General features: G+C 45.3%; 1 protein-coding gene across 1 annotated transcript in view; it reads left to right on the plus strand.

Annotated features, from left to right (window-relative positions):
- RP9 (RP9 pre-mRNA splicing factor) overlaps positions 1-26,755 on the plus strand; it is a 109,511-nt gene that overhangs the window by 49,149 nt on the left and 33,607 nt on the right. Inside the window, exon 4 of the mRNA XM_078688244.1 lies at positions 16,725-16,816. Coding sequence (XP_078544370.1) covers positions 16,725-16,816 — 92 coding nt within the window. The remainder of the gene's footprint in view (positions 1-16,724; positions 16,817-26,755) is intronic.

Below are 26,755 nucleotides of genomic sequence, written 5' to 3' on the forward strand. Positions count from 1 at the left end.
GACAAGAGTGTAGGGCAGACATCAAGGAAGCTAGGTAATCTGTCAGCATATTACTGGAAACATCTGTAATACTTCGGGGTCTAGGTGTACCCCACATGTTCGGGGGGCGGCCGAATACGACCTCATAAGGGGACAGACCTGATCTGGAATGTGCGACCATGCGCATATAAAATAGGGCGACTGGCAGAGCTACTAGCCAGTCTACACCTTTCTCTTTACAGACTTTGGCAAGAAGGATTTTTAATGTCTGGTTATGTCTCTCTACGAGACCTGCTGCTTCAGGATGGCGTACACAATGAAACTTCCACTGGTACCCTAACAGAAGGGAAACATACTTCATCAATTCTGATGAGAATGGCTGGCCGTTATCGGAGTACACGACCCTAGGGAGTCCATAACGGGGGAAGAATTCACGAACCAGCTGCTTGGCAGTGGTCGCGGCTGTGTAATCTGGGACTGGATATGCCTCTGTCCACCTGGACAAAGCGCATACAACTACAAGGACATACTTAAAACCTCGACATCGCTCCATCTGAATGTAATCCATTTGGAGGACCTCAAAAGGGTGGTCAGGAGGCTGGAATCCCCCTTGTTCCACCGGGACACTTTTACCTGGATTGAACTGACAACATATCATACAGGTACGGACTTTCTGCTTGGCTGCAGCTCGTAAATGCTTGTTGAACCAAATGTTCTGGATACTGTCTAACATGGCTTTTTCTCCTAAATGTGCAGGACTATGTGCGGTATTAATAATGACTTGAACCATAGAGTCGGGGAGAAACCATGTGGCTTTTCCCTTCGTCAACCATCCCTGATCTGTCTGGACCCCTCCTTGTTCGGACCATTTCTTGATTTCCTCGGGAGTAGCATGTGACTGGATATCTATGACATCTTGAGTGGGGTCCTTAACTGTCATACATGTAGTCGGATCTGGAGTGTGTGTCAGTGTTGCGTTAACTGGAATGTCTGGAGTCTGGGCTGTAAACTTGGCTGTTCGATCTGCTAGATCGTTACCTTGGGAAATAATGTCAGTGACTTTCGTATGTGCTTTGCACTTCATGATAGCGATAGCTGTTGGTAAATGTATTGCATCTAACAGAGCTTGGATAAGGAGACCATGCTGAATCTTGGTTCCATGAGAAGTCATAAAACCTCTTTCTTGCCAGAGCACTCCAAAGTCGTGTACGACTCCGAATGCATAACGTGACTCTGTGTAAATGTTAACTTTCAGGTTTTTGGCACGTATGCAGGCTTGGGTCAGAGCAACTAGCTCTGCTGCTTGAGCGGACAGAGTGTCAATACGGTGTGTCTCTATAACTTCAGTCTCAGTAGTCACTGCATACGCGGCTACTAGTTCTCCTGTACTTGTTCTCATACATGAACCATCCACATAAAGTGTCAGGTCGGGATCTGGTAATGGAATATCTGTCAGGTCTTGTCTTGGCTTTGTCATGGTGTTAACTACTTCCACACAGTCATGTGTGGCAGGATTTGAAGTAACTGACGGTAACAGTGTAGCAGGATTTAGAACGTTGCAGCGTCTGATTTCTATGTGTGGCTGGAACAGTGTCAATTCATAACCTGTTAAACGTGCAATGGTCAAGTGCTGAGTCTGGGTTCGGTTTAAAAGAACTTCCACGGAGTGTGGAACTTGTACTGTCAGGGAATGTCCTAACACTATGGAATCACTTTGTCTGATAGCTAGTGCTGTGGCTGCAACTGACTTGAGGCACGCAGGCAGAGCCTGGGCTACTGGATCTAATGTGCTCGAAAAATAAGCACAGGGCTTGTATTGTCCTGCTTGATCTTGTGTGAGAACAGATAATGCTGTACCATCACGTTCTGTGACAAAAAGTGTAAAAGGCTTACTGTAGTTCGGAGTAGCTAGAACAGGAGCTTGACATAAAGCTTTCTTTAACTCATTAAAAGCAAGTGTATGTTCCTGGGTCCAAGGGAGGACAGTCGATACGGCTGCCTCCTGTGTCGTTAACTGTATCAGTGGCTTGGCTAGAAATGCATACTGAGGAATCCATTGTCGGCAATAAGAAGTGAGGCCGATAAAAGCTCGTACCTCCTTCTGGGTCTTGGGCTGAGGAAGACTCGCTATTAACTGGATACGGTCAGGTGTCAACTGCCTACCCCTCTTGGACAGTAAGTGGCCTAAGTAGATCACTTGCTGGACACAGAATTGAAGCTTCGAAGGGGACACCTTGTGCCCCATCTCGGCTAGGAAATACAGGACTGTAAGTGACGCACGCTCGCAGGCACGTTCAGAACGGGCTGTGATCAGTAGATCATCGACATACTGGAGCAGGGCAGTGTCAGTTGGCATGTGAATATTGTCTAGTTGTCTCTTAAGTGCTTGACTGTAAATACTAGGACTTTCTGTGAAACCTTGAGGAGCTCGTGTGAATTTATAGCTCCTTCCATTTAAACAGAATCCGAAAAGAAACTGACTGTCTGGATGAATGGGGACACTGAAAAATGCGGTTTTGAGGTCTATGACTGTGAAAAATGTAGCCTCAGAATCAATGGCTGTCAATAGGGAAGAAATATCTGGAACAACTGGGTACTGGGGAATGATACATTTATTAAGCTCTCGAAGGTCAATCACTAATCGATATACTGGAGGTGCATTTGGATCAGTACGTTTCATGACTGGAATGATAGGAGAATTACATACATTGGAGTCAGTTTCTACAACCACTCCTTGAGCAACAAGTTCGTCAATAATTTTGGATAAGGCTGCTACAGCCTCAGGTGGCAATCTGTACTGTCGGATTCGTGGTAACACTACACCTGGTTTGAGAGTCACACGATGGGGTGTGATTTGCATAAAACCAACATCGGTTGGACCTCGTGCCCATAGATGCTGCGGAACATTCAATAATCTTGGATCAAAATCACGTAATACATAGTGACCCTTAAAGTCACGTAAAAACAAACGTATTCCTTCTGGGGAGCAGCAAATAACTGCACCTAATTCTTTTAATGTCTTAATGCCTAACAAATTTTCTGGACATGATTTCGTGAGTAGCAGGTCAGTAGTTCGGGACAATGGACCTACTTCTAGAGTAACTGGTTTGGAAATCTCGTTAACAATTGGCTTTCCTGAAAATCCAAGGGAAACATTTCTAGAGCTTGAGAGCGGAGCCCCTGGAACCTCGTCATGACTGATAGTAGTCCTACTTGCCCCTGTATCAATCAGAAACTTTCTGTCTTTCCCTAATACTTGACTGTGAACATAGGGACCCTCTTGATCTACAGGAATCTCGATGAGAGGCAAGCCTACCTCCCTCTCTAGGCTGTTTCATGAATACGGCTGGTACTCTGGATACTCGGACTGTGCATACTGGTACATCTGCTGTGTAACATGCTGTGTTGCAGCTATAGGCTGCGGTGCTGTAACTGTCTGTGGTGTATTCTGTGGTAACTGGGAAGTCTGTGAAACTTGTTCTTGTCTAGGCGGACGTGGTCTTTCTTTAGTCTTACCAGTGGCTATGTTGTGTTTCAGAACTGCACACTCGTTTATAAAATGACCTGGCTGTTTACAATAATTGCAGGTCCCTTTAACAGGAACTGCAGGATGACTGGCTTGATTTGGACCCCTCTTCTGACTGTCCTGTGGAACAGATTGTGCAACTAATACTTTCATTTTCGTGTCTTTCATACGTTTCCTTTCGTGTTCTTGCTCTTCCCTGATTCTATTCTGGTGATACTGGAGCATCTGGAGCATTTGGGACGGAGTATTAGCTTGCCAGGTACTCTCGACTTTCAAAACTCTATTTTTAACTTGTGGACTTGAATTCTCGACTAGTTTAGTAACAAAAAGATGAGGGTATGACTCACTACTCGTCTTCAAACCACTGTTGATGCTAAAACATTTCTCAAATCTAGAATAAAAATCACTAGTATCTTCGTCTGGTTTCTGTTTACAGGCTGAGATTGCATCCCAGTCTTCCTTTTTCGTGGCTAGTAATCTTGGCAAAACTTGTATTAACAGTTCAGGTAATTCTTTACATTTATCTCCTTGACCGGTACCTGGTACACGTGTATTTTCTTCAGCTTCTAGAGCTGCCCAATCTATCTTTTTCTCTCCCACCTCCCATTCTTTCTCCTTGAGTTTTTCATATATGCCCGCGGGCAACAGGACCTTTAACATTTTAATTATATCTGGATACGTGTATTCTCCCATACGGAGCATGTCTTTTAATTCACGGTGGAACCCTGCTGGATCTTTATCGTGACAGGGAATTAACTTTTTCATCTCTAAGAGTTCCATCTTTGTAATCGGGGTGTAAACAAATACTCGTTGCATTTCACCACCCGCTGTCCTAACTGGGTGTACTTCTCGTAACGGATGCTGTCTGTCTATGTAAAAGGGTTTACTTTCTGGGGGTGAGACGTGAACAAAATGCGGGTTCAGAAACGTTCTATATTTGTGGCGCTGTTCTAGAATGATACTAATTAAGTCGGTACCTAGACCTCTCCATTTATACTGTAGTAACTCGTTCAGGACATCATGTAACGGACCTGGATCAGAATGCTGACCCTCATACAATGTAATGAGGTGCTGGATCATATACATACCCACCAGTCGCTGCTCGGCTGGGGGCAGTTTCAGAAACATTTGTGCCACTATTTCGTCTGGAAAAGTGGTAGAATCAGTAATCCATCGGACTGCTGATCGGGCTAGTTCTTGTTCATGCATGGTACTAAGTTCACTATAACCGATTCGTGATTTCAGAATGTGATCGGTAGCTTGAAATACTTGCTCTAGAGAACCTTGTTCTGGTGCTGGAAGAGGAACAGTTTTCTTGGGTTCTAGACGTGAATGTCGGTCGGGAAGTCTAGCTTTACCTACATACGCTATTCTGGCGGTATTCTCGTCGTCTACCTCTTCAGTAGAAGAGTCGTTTTCCTTCTCGCTTACTTGTGCTGCTTTGCGTTTCTCGTGTAACCTTATTATTTCCTTACGAATTTTCTTGTACATACTCTCTATACAACTGAGCGTCCTGTGTCTTCCCTCGGCTATATTATCACTCCACCTTGTCAGGACTTTCATTTCGGTCGGATCTTTACTCGGATAATCTTGTTCCCTTATTAAACAATTAATTAGAAACTTTAATAGCATGAGCTGAATCTCAGCTTTTCTTAGAAACATGACTTCGCCAATACTTTCTGGGTCTGTTCCTGTACGAATGAAACGATATATTCTGTCTAGATCTTCTTTCATATTCGGTAGGGTGTCCAAATACTCGGTCACCCGTCTTACACGTAATGAATATATAACCATACTATCATCACCTGGGACCGGATCATAACGGCATTCGGTAAGAGCTCGTCTGATATCTGCAACAGACTGATGTTTGGGCGTGCGCTGTAACGCACGTTCATGTAACTCGACTGACGTTACACGTTTGTGTGGCGGCGGGGTTCCCGGAGGACCTCCTCCCGCGGCCCCTAAACTGGAATCGTCGACTGATACTCTTCGTGCTGGCAGAGTGACCAGTGTAGCGGGTACTTGTAATGTAGGCTGGACCGGGGGTACCGTAACAGGTGCTGTAACAGGTGCCCCGGTGACTGGAGGAGCAGGATTTCCATTATTTACAGGAGCAGGCGGAACAGGATTTGCATATTCTGGGACTGTGTCGTCCAAATAGGACGAGAGAAAAATATCAGCTGCGGTCGGTTTGTGACGTAGCTTGGTCGGAACTAAGGGTGGCGGAAAATTACTGGATGCCTCCGGGGTTGCTTCTGGCAAGCCCTCGGCAAGAAGAGGGTACATACCCTTAATAAGGGCATTCCTCTGTCTGTCTGACTGTTCGGTTTTAACTCGTTCACCTATTTCGATTAATTCCCTTTCTTGGGCTCTTTCTGAGGATTCTCTACTTAATTCTGACTTTCTGATTTCTTTTTCGGTTTTTTTATGAGATTCTTTGCGCCATAACTCGATGGCATCTTTCTGTGACTGTCTGGCTTTCTTTTTCCATAATACTTCTTCTACTCGCATGATGCACTCGGCATCCCATGTGCCTGATACAGGCCATCTATATTTCTCTTCTAATTCCTTAGTGTACTCGACCCATAAGTCTAGATATAATATGGCACTTATGCCATGCTTATGATACATAAAATGACCTGGACTGTCCCTAGGTGGGACAGGAACTGCTTCCTCGAGCAGACCTTTTCTAGTTCTTAACTGACATAATTTTGAGAACAGAGGCATGACGTGAACTGGGATCTGGACACAATACAATACACAATGAACACAATAATGACTTGAGACTGATCACTCATACCACGACATTAAAAACACATTGAAATGACATTTAAAATAACAGTTCGAACAGAAACATTACCTGGAATACTTGAGAACAGAAACACATGAATTTCTCGAGACTAGAACTTACTAGAGTTACTAGATGCACTGCTGAAACAGTACGAAACATACCGGTCTCATAAAGAGACACGTCAGGACCCGCGTCCACCTAGGTGGATACTTCGTGTTGGATTTGCGTACCCAAACCCACGGACCAGAGACAAATTAATTGACCCTGTCTAGATACTACCCCAGCAACTGTACTCACCGGGCAGCAAGAACGGAAGGCCTCGGACTGGACTGGACTGCTACGACGACGGACTACGAACTTCGGACTTCAGTTACGGGTGGGCCTCCGGATACCTCAGACCTTGGACTCTCGGCTTGGGCTCTGGTCGGGACTCGCCGCGTTCCTCCACCGCCTCGTCTGGATGCTGGACCGCAACCTCCGTCTCCTCCGTGGGCCTGAGGGATACTTGAAGCAGAAATATCTGCACGTGCACGGTATGGTTCCGTCACGGCTGCAGAGGGTCAGGGGGCTGGCGTGGCTTCTCCGGCGCGTGGGGAAAGGGCAAGTCCCTATTCGGGCGCCATTATGTGGTAAATAAATAATTAAATACCTGTTCTATTTTTGACTAGATATACAATAACAGATAGCTCAATAAATAAGAGTCAAGATTCGAGGTAGCTGGAGTTTGCAGGTTTTAATCAGGCATAAAGGACAGGAACAGGACAACCTGCATGGGAATGGGATGGCAGCTGCCGGGGGGCAGGATCTGGGAGCATAAGGGGTAACTTTTAATAACAGTTCACAATATTTATAGTTAAACAATTGCATTACATTCAGTATAGTAGGCGTAGCAGTGGGTGGAGTTCATAGCAGGCGCGAAAGATAAGGCATAAAGTGGGTGGAACAAGAGGCGTATACATAGACATGTGATGTAAACGTAACAGAATATGTCATAAACGGGGCGGAAACATGGAGGGGGCTACCTAAGGAGCCGGGACCTCTGACCTAGTGGTGCGCGCAAGCTGGCAATGACGTGTTACTAGGAGGAACTGGGGGCTATGACTTCTGCGCTAGAAGAGGAGACGAAAGTCTGGAGTGTCAGAGCGACATGTACCTAAACACTATCTAGTATCTGATGTTTAGAGAACATCTTGATAGAATCCAAAAGTTATCAGGGTAAAGGCTAACAGACTCTAAGACTGGTGCATGCATCATTCTATATGTAGTGCGTGTTGAGGAATATTAAATGACCATTAATACAGTATTTCTCTTACATGGAGACGTAAAGGCTAGACCATGACGGAAACTATTGATGCGATTCAGTAGCTTAGGAATGCAGAGAAGGAGAGCTGGACTGATAACTAGAATCATAACATACTCTTGGCAGACTGGCAGGCAGAGCCAGGCCGAGCCGGGCACTGTGAGGCAGGAAGTAAGTGAAGGGTCAGGGATACAGGTGGGGGCTGTATCGCTCCTCAGCGAGGGTTCAGGAGACAGGAGCTGAATCTGGTGTCCGGGCCCTTTTGAGGCCTAGAAACGGAGACTTTTCAATGAATTAACGTGCACACTGTAAAACGTGGCAACATAACTTTACATAGGCCTAATACTCGTAGCTTTAACGAGAACTGAAAACTGGCATACTAGAGATGGACACAACTAAAATTGCGTCTTTAATCGATCATAAGGGAATACATATGCATATTAATCATGCACATATAACATAAGATGGGGAACACGTAGGGACACAGAACATGGCAAAATTTACTTTTCCACAGTGTGTGTGTCGAGTTTCTTCTCCCTCTCCCCCTGTGGGGGGTTTTGCTCATGCCCTTTTGTTTTACTAGTGTTTCCTGTTGTACTTTTCTTATCTTGCATAGTGCTCCCCCCCCATTTTTCTCCCCCCACCCTAAAAAGCCCCCCGTGGTTCTATCGCTACTGCAAATGAAAGCAAAAGGATATAGATGTAATCTGAGTATAGTCTCTCATCTTTTGGTCTCCTGCTTGTCCTTGTATGTCCACTTTACAACGAACTGCAGGCGGGAAAATTTATAGTGTGTCCTGACGCAATGTCTTGAGGTAGCTACGTTGTTTTTGTTTAGGGCTAAGGTGGGTTTTTGATCTGAGATAGATGCGGTTGCAGTCCTGGTTGAGGCTTTGTCTCCTGCTCCCCACCTGCTCACTCCACTCTTGGCTCCAGCGATGCTCTTCTCTTGCTTGATCCAGGTTGCGAAGTATCCCTATCCTGTTGTGTCGGACCTTGTAGGTATCTGGCCAGCTCTCTAGGTTCCTCGAAGACGTGCGTTCTTCCCTTGTTGGTGATTTAGAATTTCGTGGCGCCAACAAATGAGAGCAAGATATTTTCTTTTCTTAGTTTGTCTCTCTGGGCTAGGAACCCCTTTTTTATGTCCACTGAGGTTTTTGAGAAGTCCTGGGTGAGTATTATCTTGTGGCCGTCCCATTGCATGTTTTGATTTTTCCTTGCTACTCCAAAGATAGATTCTGTACGGTGTGACCACAGTGGTTTGCAGATGATTGGGCGCGAGCCCGTCCTGTTTGACGCTTTGAAGGCTAGGACTCTATATGCCTTGTCTAGCTCGAAGGGTTGGTCCAGTTTGATGTTGGTGAGTTTGGGTATCTGGTATCAACTTCTCTATGAGGGCCATGCAGGAACCTGCTTTGTCTTCTTCTCCCGACCCCTTCTGTTGCAATCATCCAGCTCCGCCGTCTGCCTCAGTAGTGTTGCAGTGGTCCTTGTAAGGGCTTCTATGGCCTTGTTAGTTTGTTGGTCTCCATCCTCTGTCGCTGACTCTCTGCTCCACCACCGACAGTCTGTTGTTCGCCGCATGGATGTCGGCCCTGACCACCGCAAGTTCTAGTTGTATTGCGTCCGTGGTTTGTTTTGTTGATTTGGCTAGGTCGTGTACATCGACTAGTTTTTTCAGGATCATATCAAGTGTGGCATTCATATCCGTTCCTTGCTTGATGGATAAGTCCGTGAGGGAGTCCCCTTGGTTCTTCTTCTGCTGCTGTTGTATTTTCCCCTCGTTCCCTGCCAGGAAACTACCGACCCATCTCTCTACTGCCCTGGCTAAGCAAAATCACTGAGAAACACGTTAACAACACCTTGACCGAGTTTCTCGAAACTAATCACCTGCTAGACTCCTCCCAGACAGGGTTCCGACCCATGCACAGGACGGAGACCGCTCTCCTCGCTGTGACAGAGGACGCCAGGATGATTACGGATCAAGGAGGCACTACTGCCATTATACTCCAGGACCTCAGTGCTGCCTTCGACACCGTAAACCATAACCTCCTGCTGTGCAGGCTTATCAATCTAGGAATATCAACAAAAGCTATTACATGGTTCGAGTCCTTTCTGTCGGGTCGCTCCTTCCAAGTCTTGGAAGGCAAAATCACCTCCCTCAGCAAACCGCTCAACTGCGGTGTGCCACAGGGCTCCTCCCTGAGCCCTACACTTTTCAATGTGTACATGAGCCCCCTGGCTGAGATAGTTCGCCCATTTGGGTTAAAAATCATCTCTTACGCGGATGATACTCAGCTAGTAGTGGCTCTGAACCTCCCCCAATCCAGGCCCAGTGACATGAGAAGCTGTTTAGAAGCAGATCCTCATGGATGACTTCGTCTTGTCTCAAACTGAATGGAGACAAGTCCGAGCTGATGGTTCTGGGCAACTCCCCACACCACTCTATTGACTCCATGTGGCCGCCTTTTCTTGGACCTGCCCCTATTGCCAAGGATACAATTAAGAGCCTGGGAATCTGGCTGGACAAGTCATTGAACTTTCACTTCAAAGCTTTCAAACTTGCAGCTACCTGCTTTGGTATACTACGGCTCATTCGTAAAATCCTCCCCCTCCTTCCGTTCAAAGCAAGACAGATCATGATTCAGGGCCTTATCCTTTCCTGTTTGGACTTTGGAAATGCCCTCTATTTAGGGGCCCCCAAAACAACCCTAAACAAGCTTCAAGTCACCCAGAACTGTGCTGCACGAACCCTCTTCCAGATTCCTCTTGCCTCCCTGTAAATTCAGAACTAAGAGATCTCCACTGGCTTCCAATCAGGAAAATAATCGAATTTAAGAGCATGTGTATTGCACACCCTGCCTTCTGGAAAAAGGGGGCCATTATTAATCACTGCCTGATTTCCCCCTACCACCCTAGCAGGCAGCTTAGATCTGCCTATACCTTCCGTGTCACAGTACCCTAGATTCGGAGAGTCAGGTGCAGGGGCCGAACGTTCTCCTTTAATTCAGCAGGACTCTGGAACTCCCTCCCTCTCCACCTCCGATCAGAGCCCAACCTGCTATCCTTTCGTAAAAAGCTAAAAACCCTATGATTCAATAAATAAATTCAGTCCCACCTTTCAATCACACCCGCTAGTCCGCAGCGCTAGGACGCCTCAGGGTAGCTATCGCGCTATACAAAAACCACTTTCATTTCATGGTTGGCAGGCCTCTTTGCGTTTGAATTAGAACAAAACGTCTGTCTTCCTGTGCAGTGGGCCGATTTGTTTGCCTCTGGGTTGTTGTGACTTGTGCCTCTTTATTGCTCCCAAGCATGTCCTCCCGAAACGGAGCTTTGGTAGTGTGTTTTGTATATATTGTTTGCTTCTCTTTTATGTCTGGTCCCCTTCTGGTTCTTTTGCCCTTCTTGCTGGTCACGATGTCTCTGTGCTGACCTAGTTGCTCTTGTAGTTGCCACCTTTCTTACTCGGCATCTTTTTGTTTAGAGCACGGTTTAATACCCCATATTTGTGTGGAGCCTGACTCTTGTGCTCTTCGGCTTTCGGTTATGGTACTGCTGATCGCCCAAGGGTCTTCGCTCTGCGCACATAAGTTTACTTCTGGGTTTAGCGCTGGTGTTTAATGATCACTGCCCTTTATTCCTATTTTTTCTGTTGTTCGTGGTACATGGTGTGCTGGAGCGCTTGGTGTTTCCATGGGCTATGTTCAGGTTAACCCACTTCTGCTTTTGTTTTCTGCTGGTCCACATGCTATCTGGCAGCAGTTACCGCCCTCGGGTACCGCGCAACCCACGCGGTGGTGTTGGTGGCTTTCGCTGTAATTAGCATGAGTGGCGGTTCAGTTTGCACCCTGACTCCACTTCCTTATTTGCCTTTGTCCGCCCGCCCTGCACTGAAACAATCGCACCTTTTTGTTTTGTTCTTTGTTGTGACTCGCGCCTTCTCTTAAGATGGCGCCCCCCAGCAAGCTTGTTTAGTTTCGTTTCTGTGCCGGTCCGTGATGCGCTGCCACTCGCGGCTCTCAGGAGTTCAGGCGTGCAGGGGGATGCTACGCGGGTTATACTGTGCATACGGCAGCGGACTGCGGGACTGTTTGTTTGGTACCGGCCGCTTTACCTGCTCTTCTTTGTTTGGTGCTGCTCCCCCTCTCCTAAGATGGTGGCCCCCTATGTTAGTTAAGGTTTCACTTTCCTTTCTTCGGTGCGGGTTACCCGCCTCGGTTTCGAGGATGTAATGGGATGGGGGGCGGCAGCGGGGGTAACGATTATCACACTGACCTTCTTTGCCCCAGTTTCTTTGCTTCTCGCCGTGTTAGTTGTCGGACACAGCATTCAGTGGGCTGGCGCCATGTTTGGGTTGCGGAGTTCGGAACCTCGGGCGGGCTTCGGTGTTTTTCTGCTCACTTCCTCGGTGGGCAGCGTCCAAGCTGCCACATTGCCGTCCAAGCCACGCCTCCCTGTGAGGCACTTCGCAACAGACCTGAACACTCCCACACGGTAAAAAGCGTTTACAACAAATCTTTTACCCCGCAGGGAATCGCAACGCGGTCGTTATAACGACCGCGTTGTGATTCCACATACCATTACTCCGCAAGTCGGAACAACGACTTGCGGAGGGGGAGGGGTTTTGGATTTAAAATCCAACACCTTCTCTAGTGTCCGCACAGACTGGAGTTGGAATAGTAAATTATATTCCAACTTCCAGCCCCCACCCCCGCAAGTCGTTGTTACGACTTGCGGAGTAATGGTATGCGGAATAACAACGTGGTCGTTCTAACAACCGCGTGGTGATTCCCTGCAGGGTAAAAGAATGCAGGATTTAAAGGTATATTCCTCCCACACACTTAGGAACTGCATACTGGCTTACTTTTCATATTTACGACTTAGGAGTATGTGTGCAGGACCTAGTTAAAAAGCTCCTGGTTCCTCTTGTTTAAGAGACTTTATCACGTTCCCTTCACATAAAACAGTTCATAGGTTCCAGTCAGTTTTATTCATACTCAAGAGACCTATAGCTAAGAAAAAAAAATTCTGAAAAAATATTTGTGGGGCAGTAATTTGAGGGTTGTAGTAAAAATAAATACATAAATTGATGCCTCATAAAAGACGTAAAAAAAATTTCAGTTTGTTAAATACGGTGAAACTTTTTCAGCGAAACATTTAAAACTAGAATATCAATAATAATACGCTCAAGTACAGAATATTAGTATAGTGTACATTCAGGTGAGATGGAGACAGACCGCAATGAGGGGTTGGGAATTAACCCTGGGAAAAGATCCCCATAGACAGAAAACAGGGCATGGAAAGATTATGCTTTTGTAACAACTCCTAATTAAACAGCCTACATTTTGATGTTAGAAAGAAATTGACTGGAGTGTTATCCCTTTTATGCTTGAAATATATATCAGCTGGTCTTAGAAGCTTTAATCTTTGTGTAAAATTTCAAAGGTAGACCTTTGGCAATTTCACCCTGCAATCACTCAATGTGAGCAAATGTTGATTTTTCTAATTGATATGCTTATGTAAAGTATTCACAGTTTTGACAAAACTGCAGCCGATAGATCATTCTCTGTAGCAGTGGCATATCTTCTGCTCTACTTTTTAAATCAGTTTTCCTATCTTTGCATCCCTGACTAAATCTGTTCATATGTCCATACTGAAATCTCCCCTCTCTATCTTTCCCTCTCTCTCTTTCCTAAGTGCAGTGGGTTTTAACTTGTCGACCACGGACTCCAGGGAGTCAGCATAGTCTGCTCAGGGAAGCCGCACCTTCTTAGAAATAATATTAACATAATAATAAAGTGTATAGAAATAAAGAAGCAAGTGTACAATTAAACATTTTAAAACATTCTGTGAATGTGACAGTTTGTAATTGGAGGCAAAAAATTAAGTTAGTATCCTCGGGTTGATTCATGGAAGCAGTGCAAGTGCATGAAAGAATATAGTGTGGATGATTATTAGGCTCAATTTAATTTAGAAAAGCTCCAACCTTCCCATTTTTTTTTTACTTTAGGTTTGTGAATTAAATTAAATATTAAATCATTGAAATTTGTTTCACGAATGCATGTTGGAATTTTTTTCTATATTGTTATGTGTTTCAAATTAACACAAATGCTTAGAACAGGATCCCCAGCTTCCACTAATTATTCAGTGGGGGTCCGTGGATTGCACTGATTCAGTGAGGTTCCTGGGGTTTCAATAATGATTAAGTGGGGTTTCACAAAAGTCAAAAGGTTAAGAACCTTTGCCTTAGGGTATCACTAAATATTAGTTTTATTATGTGCGAGGGTTGGGCACTTGTACCAAACGGCACAGGGTGTTTACGTTTCTCAAACCCCATCAAATCTCAATAGCATGCCTCCAGGAATCGCACCTGGATGATAGTGGCGCATCTATAATAACTAAAATGTGGCGAGGCCTAACACACCACTCCTCTTTCTCTAGATACGCTAGCGGCACAAAGATCTGGGTGGCCCCGGGCATACCATTCACCCAAATATACAGTGAATGTGATGTAAATGGTAGGTATGTCCTCTTGGGAGGCTCACTAGATGGGTGGGTGACTTTAACTGTGTCCTTGACTCAGAACTGGATAGATATCCCCCATGGCCGGAACAAAACCCAGAAAGTCTCAGAAGCTTTCAGAAGTTATGCATGAGCTGGGGGCCCGCTTGGAGGGATGCTCACCCCACGCTTCCACTTTTTACATGCCATTCACTTGCATACAGAACGCACAACAGGCTAGATAGGGTCCTGGTCTCGGGTACACCTACTTTCCCGGGCGCTGAGGTGACCCACGTTGCACGTTTTTTGTCTGACCATGCACCAGTACGTTGTTTGGTGAGGTGGGGATCTCCCATACCAGGTCAGAGGAGATGGAGATTTCTGCCGGACTTGCTCGAGGATAAAGCAGGGAGGGCTGCCCTATCCAAGGTGGTAACAGACTACCAGGAGACAAACTGGGGAGTGGGGCCATCAGGAGGGCAACTGAGTGGGAGGCCTTAAAGGTAGTAGCACGCGGGGACGGCATAGGCCTGGGGTGCGGGATGAGGAGGCAATTACTTTGTGAGTGCGATAGTGAGGAGAAAGCTCTTACCGCCATACAGGTGGGATGCCTGACAGATCCAGACATGGGCAAGAATGAACGTGAGCAGCGCGAGCGCATTGGAGAAATGGCAAAAAAGAGGAAGAGGCTCATTGCGATTTAAGGATTCGTTTTGGGATGTGAGAGGACATTAATTGGTTTTCTTTGAAAATGGGCTATCTCAAATGGAAGTTGGGAATTTTGGATGTTTTGATAAGATCCGTCTTGGCTTTTGTGATGTTTGTTTTATTTCTCAATGGAGCTAATTACATTTGGAGTGGGAAGTACACACATATGCATATTATATATAATGGCCCACCGTTATTGAGACCCCATCTTATATTACAGCAAATTATGTCATTGTCCCATGGGTAAATATTAGTTATGCGTCTTATCCTAGTGGCAAAATATCTACTGTGAGAAGTCGGCCTGGTATATGATGTTCACTATTCTAGTGAGCACCTTGCACCAGTCCAAATTTGAACTGGACTATGCATGGGACACCTTGTGTGCCCCAGGCAGTGTCTCATTTCATTCAGCCCTCCCTGCCCCAATACACTATAGCCTGTCTGGGATGGTGCTAGCACCTCCCAAGACAGGAAACCTATTGTTCAAGCCTCCCTCGCTGGAAGGACTCCCAGCAGCAGGAGGTCAGACTTGTGTCTGTGGCAGCAGCATCCATTTTGTGATGCTGAGGCTCTGGTTAACTTTAACCGGGATTAGTAGGAACAACATGTCTTCTCCCTCTAGAAGGGTGGAATGCTACCCCCGTCGCCAGAACTGGCGAGGGGGTAGTATTCCAAAGCCTATGACACCTTACACGACATGTTTTGATAAAGCCAAACCAAAGTTAGCATTCAACCGCGAGGATTATAATGCACTTAAGAGTATATGGTATGGCAATATCATAGAACAGCTATAAGGACATGGTTCCGAAAGCTGCAGACAGGCTCAGCTCATGCTTGAGCACCATCTCACATAAAACCAAGCACTCTGCCTTCAGGATTGTCAAGGCCTTCCATAGGAGTGACTTATAGGTGCATATGTGTCTATATATAATGGTAGGTATAGTAGGAATACTATACCTAAGCAAGGGGTGATTACACGACCTTGCCCCAGCTGAGTGATCAGCCAGTTGTCAGTTTGGATGGCTAGCTAGGGGTGGCAAAAGATATGCTGCAGCCCCTGGTAGGCCTTGGGTGCACCTATGCCCTGGGTACCTATGATACACTGTACAGGGACTCATAAGAGTGACCCAAATCCCAATTGGTGATGTACCTAAAGTCCATGGTGTGAAATTTAGAGAGAGAACAGCAGGGCTGTGGGTCTGATTAGCAGGCCCACAGCCACATTAAGTCGAAAACCAGTGAAGCAAAAAGCAAAAAATGGGGTGACCATAGGAAAGCAGACCCTACTCTCCTACATCTACCATGTAGTTAAAGGATTTAGACAAAGAGACTGCGTTGAATTACATTTATAATTTCTAGGGGTGTGTGAAGTTGAGTAATATTTTTTTGAAAAGTTATGTGAAATTCCATAACAGTTTTGCAAAATTGCACTTTTGTAGCAAAATGTGGAATGTTGGTATCTTACATCACTTGGTTTTTTACCTGTACACGCACCTAAAGTAAAAAGTCAGGCGGTACAGTCAAGTAACAGTTTCATGTACAAAATGTTTCTTGGTGAAATATTTTATATGCAAAGCAGTCTCCAATGTATCTTATGAGCCTTTTGTTATGCGCTCGGGTGTTTAAAAAAAAAATAACATGAAATTGCGTAGCACTAAATTTTGAGACATTTTATATAACAGACTTTGAACATTGTGCAAATTTTGCTAATAGGGTTAAAATTTATAATTGATGAAATCGTATTGTTAGTGTGGTTAATCCAAGAATGTTTGCTTAGAAAAAAGTTCTGTGCTTAGAATTTTGAGTTCCAAATTCAGAAGAAAGTTCTATCAGTACCTCAGTTTACATGTTTGCAGTTCTGTGATTTAAAGCTCTATTGTTTTAGTTTATAATATTTTCTCTTTTTTCTCTTATAGGTTGGAGATGTAAACAGTATGGTCACAGAACAGGAGATCGTGAATGCCCCTTTTTCACTAAAGGCAATCAGAAAATTGAACAATTCAGAGTGGTGAGAAAAATATTGTCCTTAGTTTCCAAATTTAACACCCAAGTGGACAAGCCAATCATACAAGTTATTACCTGATAATAAAACCCATTCTTGCCAGGCAGAGTGGTGTATGTGCTGTAGGAAAGAACATCAACATTAAAACACAACACAACACCCCGTGGGAGTGGAAGGAAGGGTCAATGTCTTTGCCTTGCAAGTCGAGGAGTTAAGAGTGGGAAGAGTCCAGGTTCACTATCTGACATCCCGTGTCACGGTCGACGAATAAGGTCTCAGTCAAAGAAATGCAACGCCCTAATGCTAGGTGGGTTAAAATATAGAAATTCAAGTATGGACAAGTAATCAATCAGTGGTTACCACAGATAAGTGAATCTTTACTCTGATTACGAGCGGTTATGAGTAATGTGTTCCATGGTAAGTATCTGCCATAGTCTGTGGAACCAAGATGCCGCTGGCGGGGGTTCGGGCTTCTTCCAGACAGTTATATAAGCGGTTTGGTTACTCCAGTTATGTGTCGATTCGATGCACGGTCTACATGTGTCATGGCTTCTAGAGCTATAGGTTTTAGCCCCAGGATCAAGGTTGCGAAGGCAAGATGGCGTCCATGCTGGACGCGTGAGTAAGCCGCTCCTGTCGGACCTCCCGGGGCCGAGGTTGCTCACGGTGAAAATACCGGATTAGTTGCGAACTGCTGGCTACTGTTATTTGTGACCTCCACTTCTGGCTGAACCGAGGGCGAATTAAGGCTGAGTCGTGGGCTGGAAGGAGAAAGGATAGTTCTCCGCAGCCAACGCCGTTTCTTTCACTGACCTGTATGATCGCCATTCGTGCAACCGCGGCGCTGGAGGCTTGGAGTACGTTGAAGGATCGGTGGGCGTTTCTCTGGAGGCAGGTCATCCGACACACCTGGAGCGCATTATCCCGCGCTGCGCAGAGTCACAGCGGCGTACGAGACACTCCACCGCGGCGGCAACAGAATACGGCGTTTTGGAGGATGGTGCCGAAGGGGCGAAGAGGCCGTGCGTAGGGAGCCACCGCCGAAACAACTGAAGGATTGGATGGCTCGAAGGAGACACCCTCGGCAAGTAAGGCGACCGAGCACGGGACAGAGAAGGCTGCTGCAGTGCGGTCCAAAGAGGGGGAGGCTGTCAGGATGAAAATACCTGAGATGTTCTCTGTTATTAAAACTAAGGAAGTTGATAAACTGCAGTATATTAGGCAGACTGAGACTCTTCCAATGACTTCTGGAGCTCAGGAGGTAGGGGTGGAGGGCATGCAGAAGACTGTTTCTATCCCAGCTGTCGCTGCTGTAACACCCCCTGCGCCCGTATTTGAAATGAATGGCGATAGTGTGAACGCTGGGGAGAGTCTGAGTAATCCAAGCATCGCCCCTTCGTAGGTCTTGACACCTTCTGCGTTAGATACTGACGCTTTATGGACAACCTTGGAGGAAGGCAAATTGCCAACTGAAGGTAACTTGGTTACAATAGTGAATTTGCCAAACAATGATGGGACAACACCAGCTGTTAGTGGCGATACGGATTCAGCCGATTTTTACTCTTTATCTGACCGATCAATGTAATCTTCTGAGGATTTAGCTGAATTATATGCTAATCGTATGAGTATGGAGGATGGCAGGCTGGATGAAGGTAGTGATCATAGTAGCATGAACACTGACTTATTGGAGATAGAGGGCCCAGAAAGTGGTACTGTACGCAAGCTACAATTGGGTGCAAAAGATAAGGATAACGGCGCTCAAGATGAAATTGAAGGCTCCAATGGTGCAGCAGCTGCTCTTGACTCAGAGTGGGATGATATATCATTGGGTCTGATTTATCAGACGATGATGCAACATAGAGATGAGACACGAGAGGATAGTTTGAGAGTACAGAACTCATGTAAGAAGTTACACAATTCTGTAAGACGCTTGGTGAAGTCACACTCTGAGTTTTTAGCAAGGGCAACGGAGGCAGAATCGCGTATTTCGTCTCTAGAAGATGAGGTAGCTCAACAAAAGAAGACTATTGACTTGCATATGGCCACTAAGGAGGACATCAATTGGAAACTTGTGGACATAGAGAATCGCTCTCGCAGAAACAATTTGAGATTTTTGCAGATCCCTGAAGGGAAAGAGGGGTCTGATACACAAGGGTTTATTGTCACGCTTTAAAAAAAAGCAATGCCAGATGCTATTAAATGGGACTGGGATCGGGAGGTGGAGCGGGCCCATAGATTCCCATTTAAAGTTAACCAGCGTGATCAAAAGCCAAGAGCCATTCTAGCGGCTTTTAACAGTTTTCAAGCCCGTGAGGAGATATTCATGAAGGCTCGACCGGATAAAAAATGTTGTGCTTTAGACTGTGAATTTTTTGTGAGACCTGATCTGTGTAAACAAACTGTTGAAACACGATGGCAGCTCCGGCAGCTAATACCACAATTTCAAGTTAAAGGGGTACAGGTGTATTTGATGTTCCCAGCTAAATTGAAGGTTATTCATAAAGAACGCACGAGATTCTTCACAACTGCCGGTGCTGCCCCAGAATTTTTGGCGTCATTGTAATTTGCGAGAGTTATTGTAATTTGCAAGAGTTATAAATAGTGAATGTCAATAGAATGCAGATAGCAAAGAGTCAGCAATATCTGTATATTTCTTTTTTTTTTTTTTTTGTCTTGGGTTATCACCGGGGAGCAGTGGGACTGAGCATGGTGTAAGATTTGATAGATGATACTCCGAGGGGGACGACAGGGGGATGGGAGCAAGCTCGCATCACAGGACCATAAGTTCTAAAGCCTGTGTAAAGGGAGAAGGGAAGGGAATGGAGGGGGGGGGAGGGTGATTAGGGGGTTAGGGGGTTGTTGGTGGAGGGGGGCACTGGGGTTAAAGTGGAGAAAAAAATCCACGTTGGGGTCAAATGACTATATAGAATTGACAAAAAGTCACAGATTTATTATCAGAGTACTAGTCGGGGGTAGGATGGGTTATACCAAAGTAATAATAAATTATGTCAGTGGAGAAGGCAAAGATGGTGGGAAACAACTGTGAAGGCTAGGAATATTAAAATTTGTTCTTTCAACGTTTCGGCCTCAACAATATAAATAAAAGGAAGAGGATTGCCTCTGAAATTCGTTATTTGAAACCGGATATTTTGTGTCTGCAGGAGACTCATCTTCCTTGGGAGAAAAGGGGATTAGCTGCTGATTTAGGGTATAAAGTGTTGGCAGCATCTCAGCAAACTAGCTCGATTAGAGTACCCACGGAGGCTATTCCGGAACTCCCTCAAAAGAGCCTGGTACTGCCCCAGAGATACACTTTTGGAACCCAAAGAAAAACTTCCCCAAAACCGCAGGGTCTGTGTGACCACTTTCTCACCGGTATCACACTCCACTAGGAAGAGCGTCATCAAACACTGGGGAGTTCTGAACACAGGAATACTTAACTTAGAACGCCCCTTGTTCGCATTCCCCAAAGCAAAAAACATCAAAGATCACATAGTATGCACTGCACTACCATCTACCAAGAGCACAGGAACCCACAATGAGCTCTGGGGCCTCCCGCCGCTAATAGGTCATGCCAAATGTGGTGATTGTATTGTTTGCCAGTTTACAATTGAGGGTAAAGAATTTGTATTTTACAAAATTAAGATTGAATTGGAGACCTTTTCAAATTGCAATACCAACAATGTAATTTATGCAATTCTTTGTCCCTGTAACAAAATTTACATTGGTCAAACACAAAAGGCAAGAATACGGATCTGCCAGCACTGTAGCAGAATATGCTGCAACACTCCAAATGCCCCGCTGGTGAAACATTTTCAAGCAGCAGGCCATACTGAAGATGACATACAGTGGACAATAATTAGTGTGATAAAGCCACCACCAAGGGGCGCAGACATTGCGCAGCTCCTTAACTAGGAAGAACTTAAATGGATATTGAGAACTGGAAGTATCCACACAGGCCTCAATACTCTGGACGATTGGACTTCATTAATCTAAGTGTTACTTTTTCTGAGGTTTCCTGCGTTTGTGATTTTTACCACAGACATTTATTATTTCAACTGCCCTGTTTTGTCCTGTTGTTAATGTCTAAGGTGCTTTTTTAACTCCACTACTGATTTTACCGCTATTGCAATGTATTGAGGTTCGTTTTGCTCTTTTATTAGGAGCTCTGCCATTTCTGGTAACTTCTCTTACTGGTTAGGTCTCACGTGGGTGTGGCAGCAAGGCTGGCCCGCCCTCTGAGAGATCTTCTAAACAAAAAAGGAGCCTAAGCCCCGCCCCTCCTTTCTATTGGGTAGCGTCAGCTTTCATGGTAAACGCTGGCTTCCCATTAGAAAGAAGGGTTCTCCGTTGCCGCCCTGTTCGCTTTCGGAACGGCCCCTCCGGACATGGTAGCCTGCATTACGGCCGTCGTAACGAAGTTTCTTCTCTGAAGCTTTGTCACGCTGCCTTGTTAGGTCTCACTAGTTTAAGTAGGAAGCAGCTGCAAAGTGCTGCATGGCCACTCGCTACCGTTATTGCATTTCATATGCATTTTTTTTTACTTTTAAATTCTCCATTAGGAACGTGTATTGTAACACTTGCATGGTCCTCGTTTATTTAGGTACCGGGTCTATTTACTTTACCAGTCCGACCCCAGGGCCGCCGTCCTGGAGGGTTTGCCTGTGTGACTCAGCGCCATCCCGCAGGTCACATGACTGGCAGTCCGTGCCCGGCGCAGCCACAGACCGTGGGAGACAGCAGTGTGTGTGAGGCAGGTGTGTCTGTCTGAGGGAGATACAGCAGCGTTTATTTATTTTATGTATTTATTTTATGCGTTTTTATAGCGGACTTTACCCAGAGGTGTCAGAGCGCTTCACAAAAGGAACAGTGTGTGTGAGGGAGAGAGACAGCAGCCTCCGTTTGTGTATGGGTAACGGAGAGAGGCAGCTGTGTATGCCTGAGAGAGTGTGTGTGTGTGCGAGGGAAAGATAACTGTGTGAGTGTGAGACATCGCTGTATATCTCCGGGAGAGTGACAGCAGAGTGAGAGTGACAGCAGAGTGAGAGTGACAGCAGAGTGAGAGTGACAGCAGAGTGAGAGTGAAGAGTGACATCCGAGTGAAGAGTGACATCCGAGTGAAGAGTGACATCCGAGTTAATGTTAATGTTAAAAATGCTTATAGAGCGCATGGCTACCCCAGTGACGGGGTGTCCCAGTGCTTGCAGACAGCTTGAAAGTAAGGCGAACTCTAAACCAAGGGGGAAACGTGTAACGCCACTTAGGAGCCCTAGGTAGAAGGGAACAACCAGGTTTTGATAAGTTTTCTAAATGACAGGTAGTTATTTGTAGCACGCACCTCTGAGGGGATCGAATTCCACAGTTTTGGTGCTAAATACCTGAAGGAGCGGCCACTAGCTCTGCTCCTTTGGATTTTGATGGTGCAGGCAAGATGAAGGTCCGCCGAGCGGAGGGCACGTGAAAGGACATAGGAAGAACACAGACCTCGTAGAACTCGGGGGCCAGAGCAGTGAAGGATTTTATGAAGTAGGCAAAGGGACTTAAATTGAATACGTTGTGTTACCGGAAGCCAGTGTAGACGCCGTAGAATATGGGACGTGTGACAGTATTTTGGTAGGGCGAACAGAATGCGGGCGGCTGCATTTTGGGCCCTTTGGAGTCTGTTGATGGCTGTTCGATCAGAGCCCAGCATTAAGACATTGCAGTAGTCTATATGCGATAAAACAAGGGCTTGGACAATTGTCTGGCGTACAGGTGGTTCAAAGAAGCTCAAAATTGGTTTGAGCGACCATAGCACACACCAGCCACTCTTTTTGCATGGGATTCTAGGGAAAGGGAGTAGTCCATAATCACGCCCAAGTTTTTTACTTCCTTCTTAGGGATGGGAGGTGGACCTAACGTGGAGGGCCACCAGTGATCATATCACTTGTGTGTTTCCTTACCAATCAGGAGTACCTCAGTTTTTGATGAGAGCAGAGTGAGAGTGAGAGCTGAGTGAGAATGTTCCAGAGAGAGCAGGGTATGCTTGTGCGCTTACATGGTGCACTGACACACAGGAGCTAAAACAAAGAACAGCTGCACATGTGTCTTGGGAGCTTCATGGAGGCAGCCGGCCCTCTGAGGGGAGCAGCAAGGAGGGGACGCCCCAACCAATCAAGCACAACTACTCACACGTGAGGTTCTCAAGGGGCGGGTAGGGGACAGATCTTCCAAGTGCTGGGGTCACTGTAAGACCCAGGTGTTGAGGTCCTTGACACCTCGACCCCGGGAGCTGACAGGTAGCCTGTGGAAAGCATGACCCCCCCCCCTCCCCCCCCAAAATCGAAGCACCCCAAGCCAGGAGCTGACAGGGAGCTCGTAGAAAGCATGAACCCCCAATCGAAGCGCCCCAACCCCCGTCTGCTTCGATGTCTAGTGCACGACAAATATGTTATAAAATGAACTGGTGTGAACTCAGAGAACCCAACTACATCTGCTGTAAACATTTAAGCAGCGTCACGCTATATTTGACTGTAAACCACACTTGAAAAAGTTAATAAAACATAGTCTGAGGCGTTTAAAACCAGCATCAAAAGATGAGAAAGGTAAGATCGCGCCACGTGCTCCCTTACATGGAAACACAACAAGATGAAAAGATGCGTGTTGTTAGGTCTCACACTTTCATAAACACCTTACAGAGCATCAGAGGTAGCGCCTCATTTCATGAATCAGCCTGAATATTGTATGCTGTTCAAGCCCGCACCCACCCCAAGCTAGAGGAGCAGGCTAGTGAAGTAAAAGTTCTGCAATGACATCCTTTATCTGTTGACATTGTCAAGGTTGTACGGTCAGGGTAAACAAATGAGAGGCCCATGCCCACGTGCTCGTAGAAGCCTGGAACATCTGTGAGAACTTGAGGTTGCCATAGCAAACCTTCATCCACTTAGCATCTTCTTACAAAGAGGGATTTCTGGCTTGTTTTGTCTAGAGCATGGTATTTCATTTGTCTCAAGAATTGACGTGAAAGCAGTTTCGCTTTCATGTCTTGGTGGGAATGATGTCCGGCCCAGAGCACTGGGGCTTTTTAGGATTCCGACATACCTTACCAAATTATCTTTGGTTGGTGTAAAAGTAGAGACCAGTGCATTCACAAGGAAATATTTTTATTCCGCGCTTTCTTTGTACATCAGGAGTGAGTTCCCTCACTCTATCTATCTATCGATCGCCCTCACTCTATCTATCTATCTATCGCCCTCTCTCTATCCATCGCCCTCACTCTATCTATCTATCCATCGCCCTCACTCTATCTATCTATCTATCGCCCTCTCTCTATCCATCGCCCTCACTCTATCTATCTATCTATCTATCTATCGCCCTCACTCTATCTATATAGCGCTCTCACTCTATCTATCTCCCTCACTCTATTTATCGCCCTCACTCTATCTATCGCCCTCACTCTATCTATCGCCCACACTCTATCGCCCTCACTCTATCTATCGCCCTCCCTCTATCTATCGCCCTCCCTCTATCTATCGCCCTCCCTCTATCTATCGCCCTCCCTATATCTATCGCATCACTCAGCACCACCACAGCATCACTCAGGGGCACCACAACATCACTATGCGCTACCACAGCATCACTATGCGCTACCACAGCATCACTGAACGCCACAGCATCACTCTTCGCCACCGCAACATCACTCTGCGCCACCACAGCATCAATCTGTGCAACCATTCAACAACAACTGGCTCAAATATGTTCTCTCAATGTTTCAATCTTTATTACAAATGTCACAAAAAGATGTTAATATTTCACTTCTGTTCTTGGATTTTCGTCACAATAAAATACACTGAACATAATCTTCACAAAAGTTATTTACAAAAGTTTAAGCTATTGCCATTATAAATTACAATAACTTTTATTTAAGTATTAATTATTAAAAAAAAAATTAAAAGCCATTGTTATTTGTAATATCAATACATCCAAGTCACGTAAATACAACTCATATTGCATTACAAATGCTAGAGGTGTCACATTTGCGAAAGTTAAAAATATAGGCATTGTAAATAACAAAGCTATTAATTTCGCTATTTTCAAAACCAACACATAAATAAAAAAATTGTAATTTACAATACCAATAGCTCAAACTTTCCTAATGCCAGACGTATTGCATTGCAAATGCTTGTTTTACTCTGCCTCTCTATTACAATTAACCATGCCTATTTATTCCTGCACACTCCAAGGTGGCCTTGTTTGTGACAACTAGGAGTCTCTTTTCCATTTCCTTGTCTTAATGGGCTTTTTAATTGTATTGCTGATTTTATCTCTACTGGAATGTACTAAGGTTCGTCCTGCTCCTTTTTGTACTAGATCTGACAAAACTTCTCTTACTTGCCTTATTCTGTCTCTTTTCTACGGCTAGCCTTGCACCTTGATTACTTCACACTCCAAGATGCCCACTGCTTCGACAACCAGGAGCCTCTCCTCCATTTCCATATCCCTGCTCACCTAATTAGTTCTTCCAATTGTAAGTGTCTTAAATAGTGCCTACTCTCAGCTCAGTCATTGCTGTGACCGGCAATGCCGTGACAGTCTGAAGACTGGAGACGGTAAGCGCGCTCACCTTATTTACTCGCCCTCATATCACAGGCTACGCTTCCAATCCTTGTCTATCCCTCCACTTCCTTCCCACAGCATGGTTCCGGAACCATACTTGAGACCGCATCTGCAGCTTGGTTTACATTGCTAAATATACATTCTGGATCTTCCCTAAACAGTAAGCCTGGTCCCCACATACACCGTGGTTCTTCCCACTTGTTGGTCTCTCATCTCTAACCACCCCCTTACTCCTTCCCTTTAGCGCTGGCACAATAATCTAACTCTAGTCCGCACAAGCGACTTGCTCCAACTTGAACTATCGTCACCTTGGAATCCCGCTATCCGGTAAGCGCGCTCTCCCTGCACGCCACTGTTACTTCCAACCTATATACCTCCCTTTATTAATATAAATTCTACCCATTGTAGGTCTCAGCCTTCCGGTACGTCATTCCTCGTCACCCAGACCTTTATTTAAATGGTCCCACAATCTCTATCTTGCCTCCAAAGACAGAGACTGGCCATTGACCCAGGGTAAGCCGATCCCACCTTACCTCTCAGGTCCCCCATGTGATAGCATTAATGTGCTTCTCTAGCTTTTGGAAATTCTTTCATTTCCGTGTAACTGCCACATACCACACAGCTACTAATAAGGTTAATTTCACCCCTTCAAACACCCTTGCCAGATCTCGCTTCCACCCTGATCGTCAGCATTCCTTTTCCCTTTTATCTGTCTCCTCGCATCACCTTTTCTAGAATTTTTCACTGTATGTTAATTTTCACGTGCTTGTTTCTAAATAGAGGAGCCTCATGCATCAAAACCGGAAATCCCACTGTAGGCAATCTCATGAGCACCTTGACGTACACCAAATTCCCTTTGTATGTAAATTGACTCCAAATTTCCTTTCTTTTTCTTCCTTCAATTTCTCCAACGGTTCTAGCAATTAAGTCATATGTAAACAGGCATGCTTATTAAAATGTCCTGAAGATGATCCCAGTATTTTCTTAAGGGATCAAAATGCAGTCGACACCTTGTACACCATATACGCTTGTTTAAAATGTCCTACTTTTTGTGTTATGGTGTCTACTGTATATTCTGTTTCTTCCATGAGAAATGTGTTGAAAACAAACATTTTCCCTTGCCTGAACCCTTCACTTTGTTGTACGTCTTTCTTGCTAAAGTTGGATACAGGCTTGTGTCCCACTTAAAACTGCTTCTTGTTTTTTCTTTGTAAATATTGAATTGATTGCACATTAAATATCTGTCTGGCGGGACAGATTTCTACAATATAGTACTGATTGGGTCTATATTTATTGTCTTTCAACTATTTATTGTCTGAGGACCACTGTCTTTAGAAAAAAGTTCAAATA

The sequence above is a fragment of the Lissotriton helveticus genome, chromosome 4_1 (genome assembly GCF_964261635.1).
Source record: "Lissotriton helveticus chromosome 4_1, aLisHel1.1, whole genome shotgun sequence".
In the NCBI taxonomy this organism is placed as follows: Eukaryota; Metazoa; Chordata; class Amphibia; order Caudata; family Salamandridae; genus Lissotriton; species Lissotriton helveticus.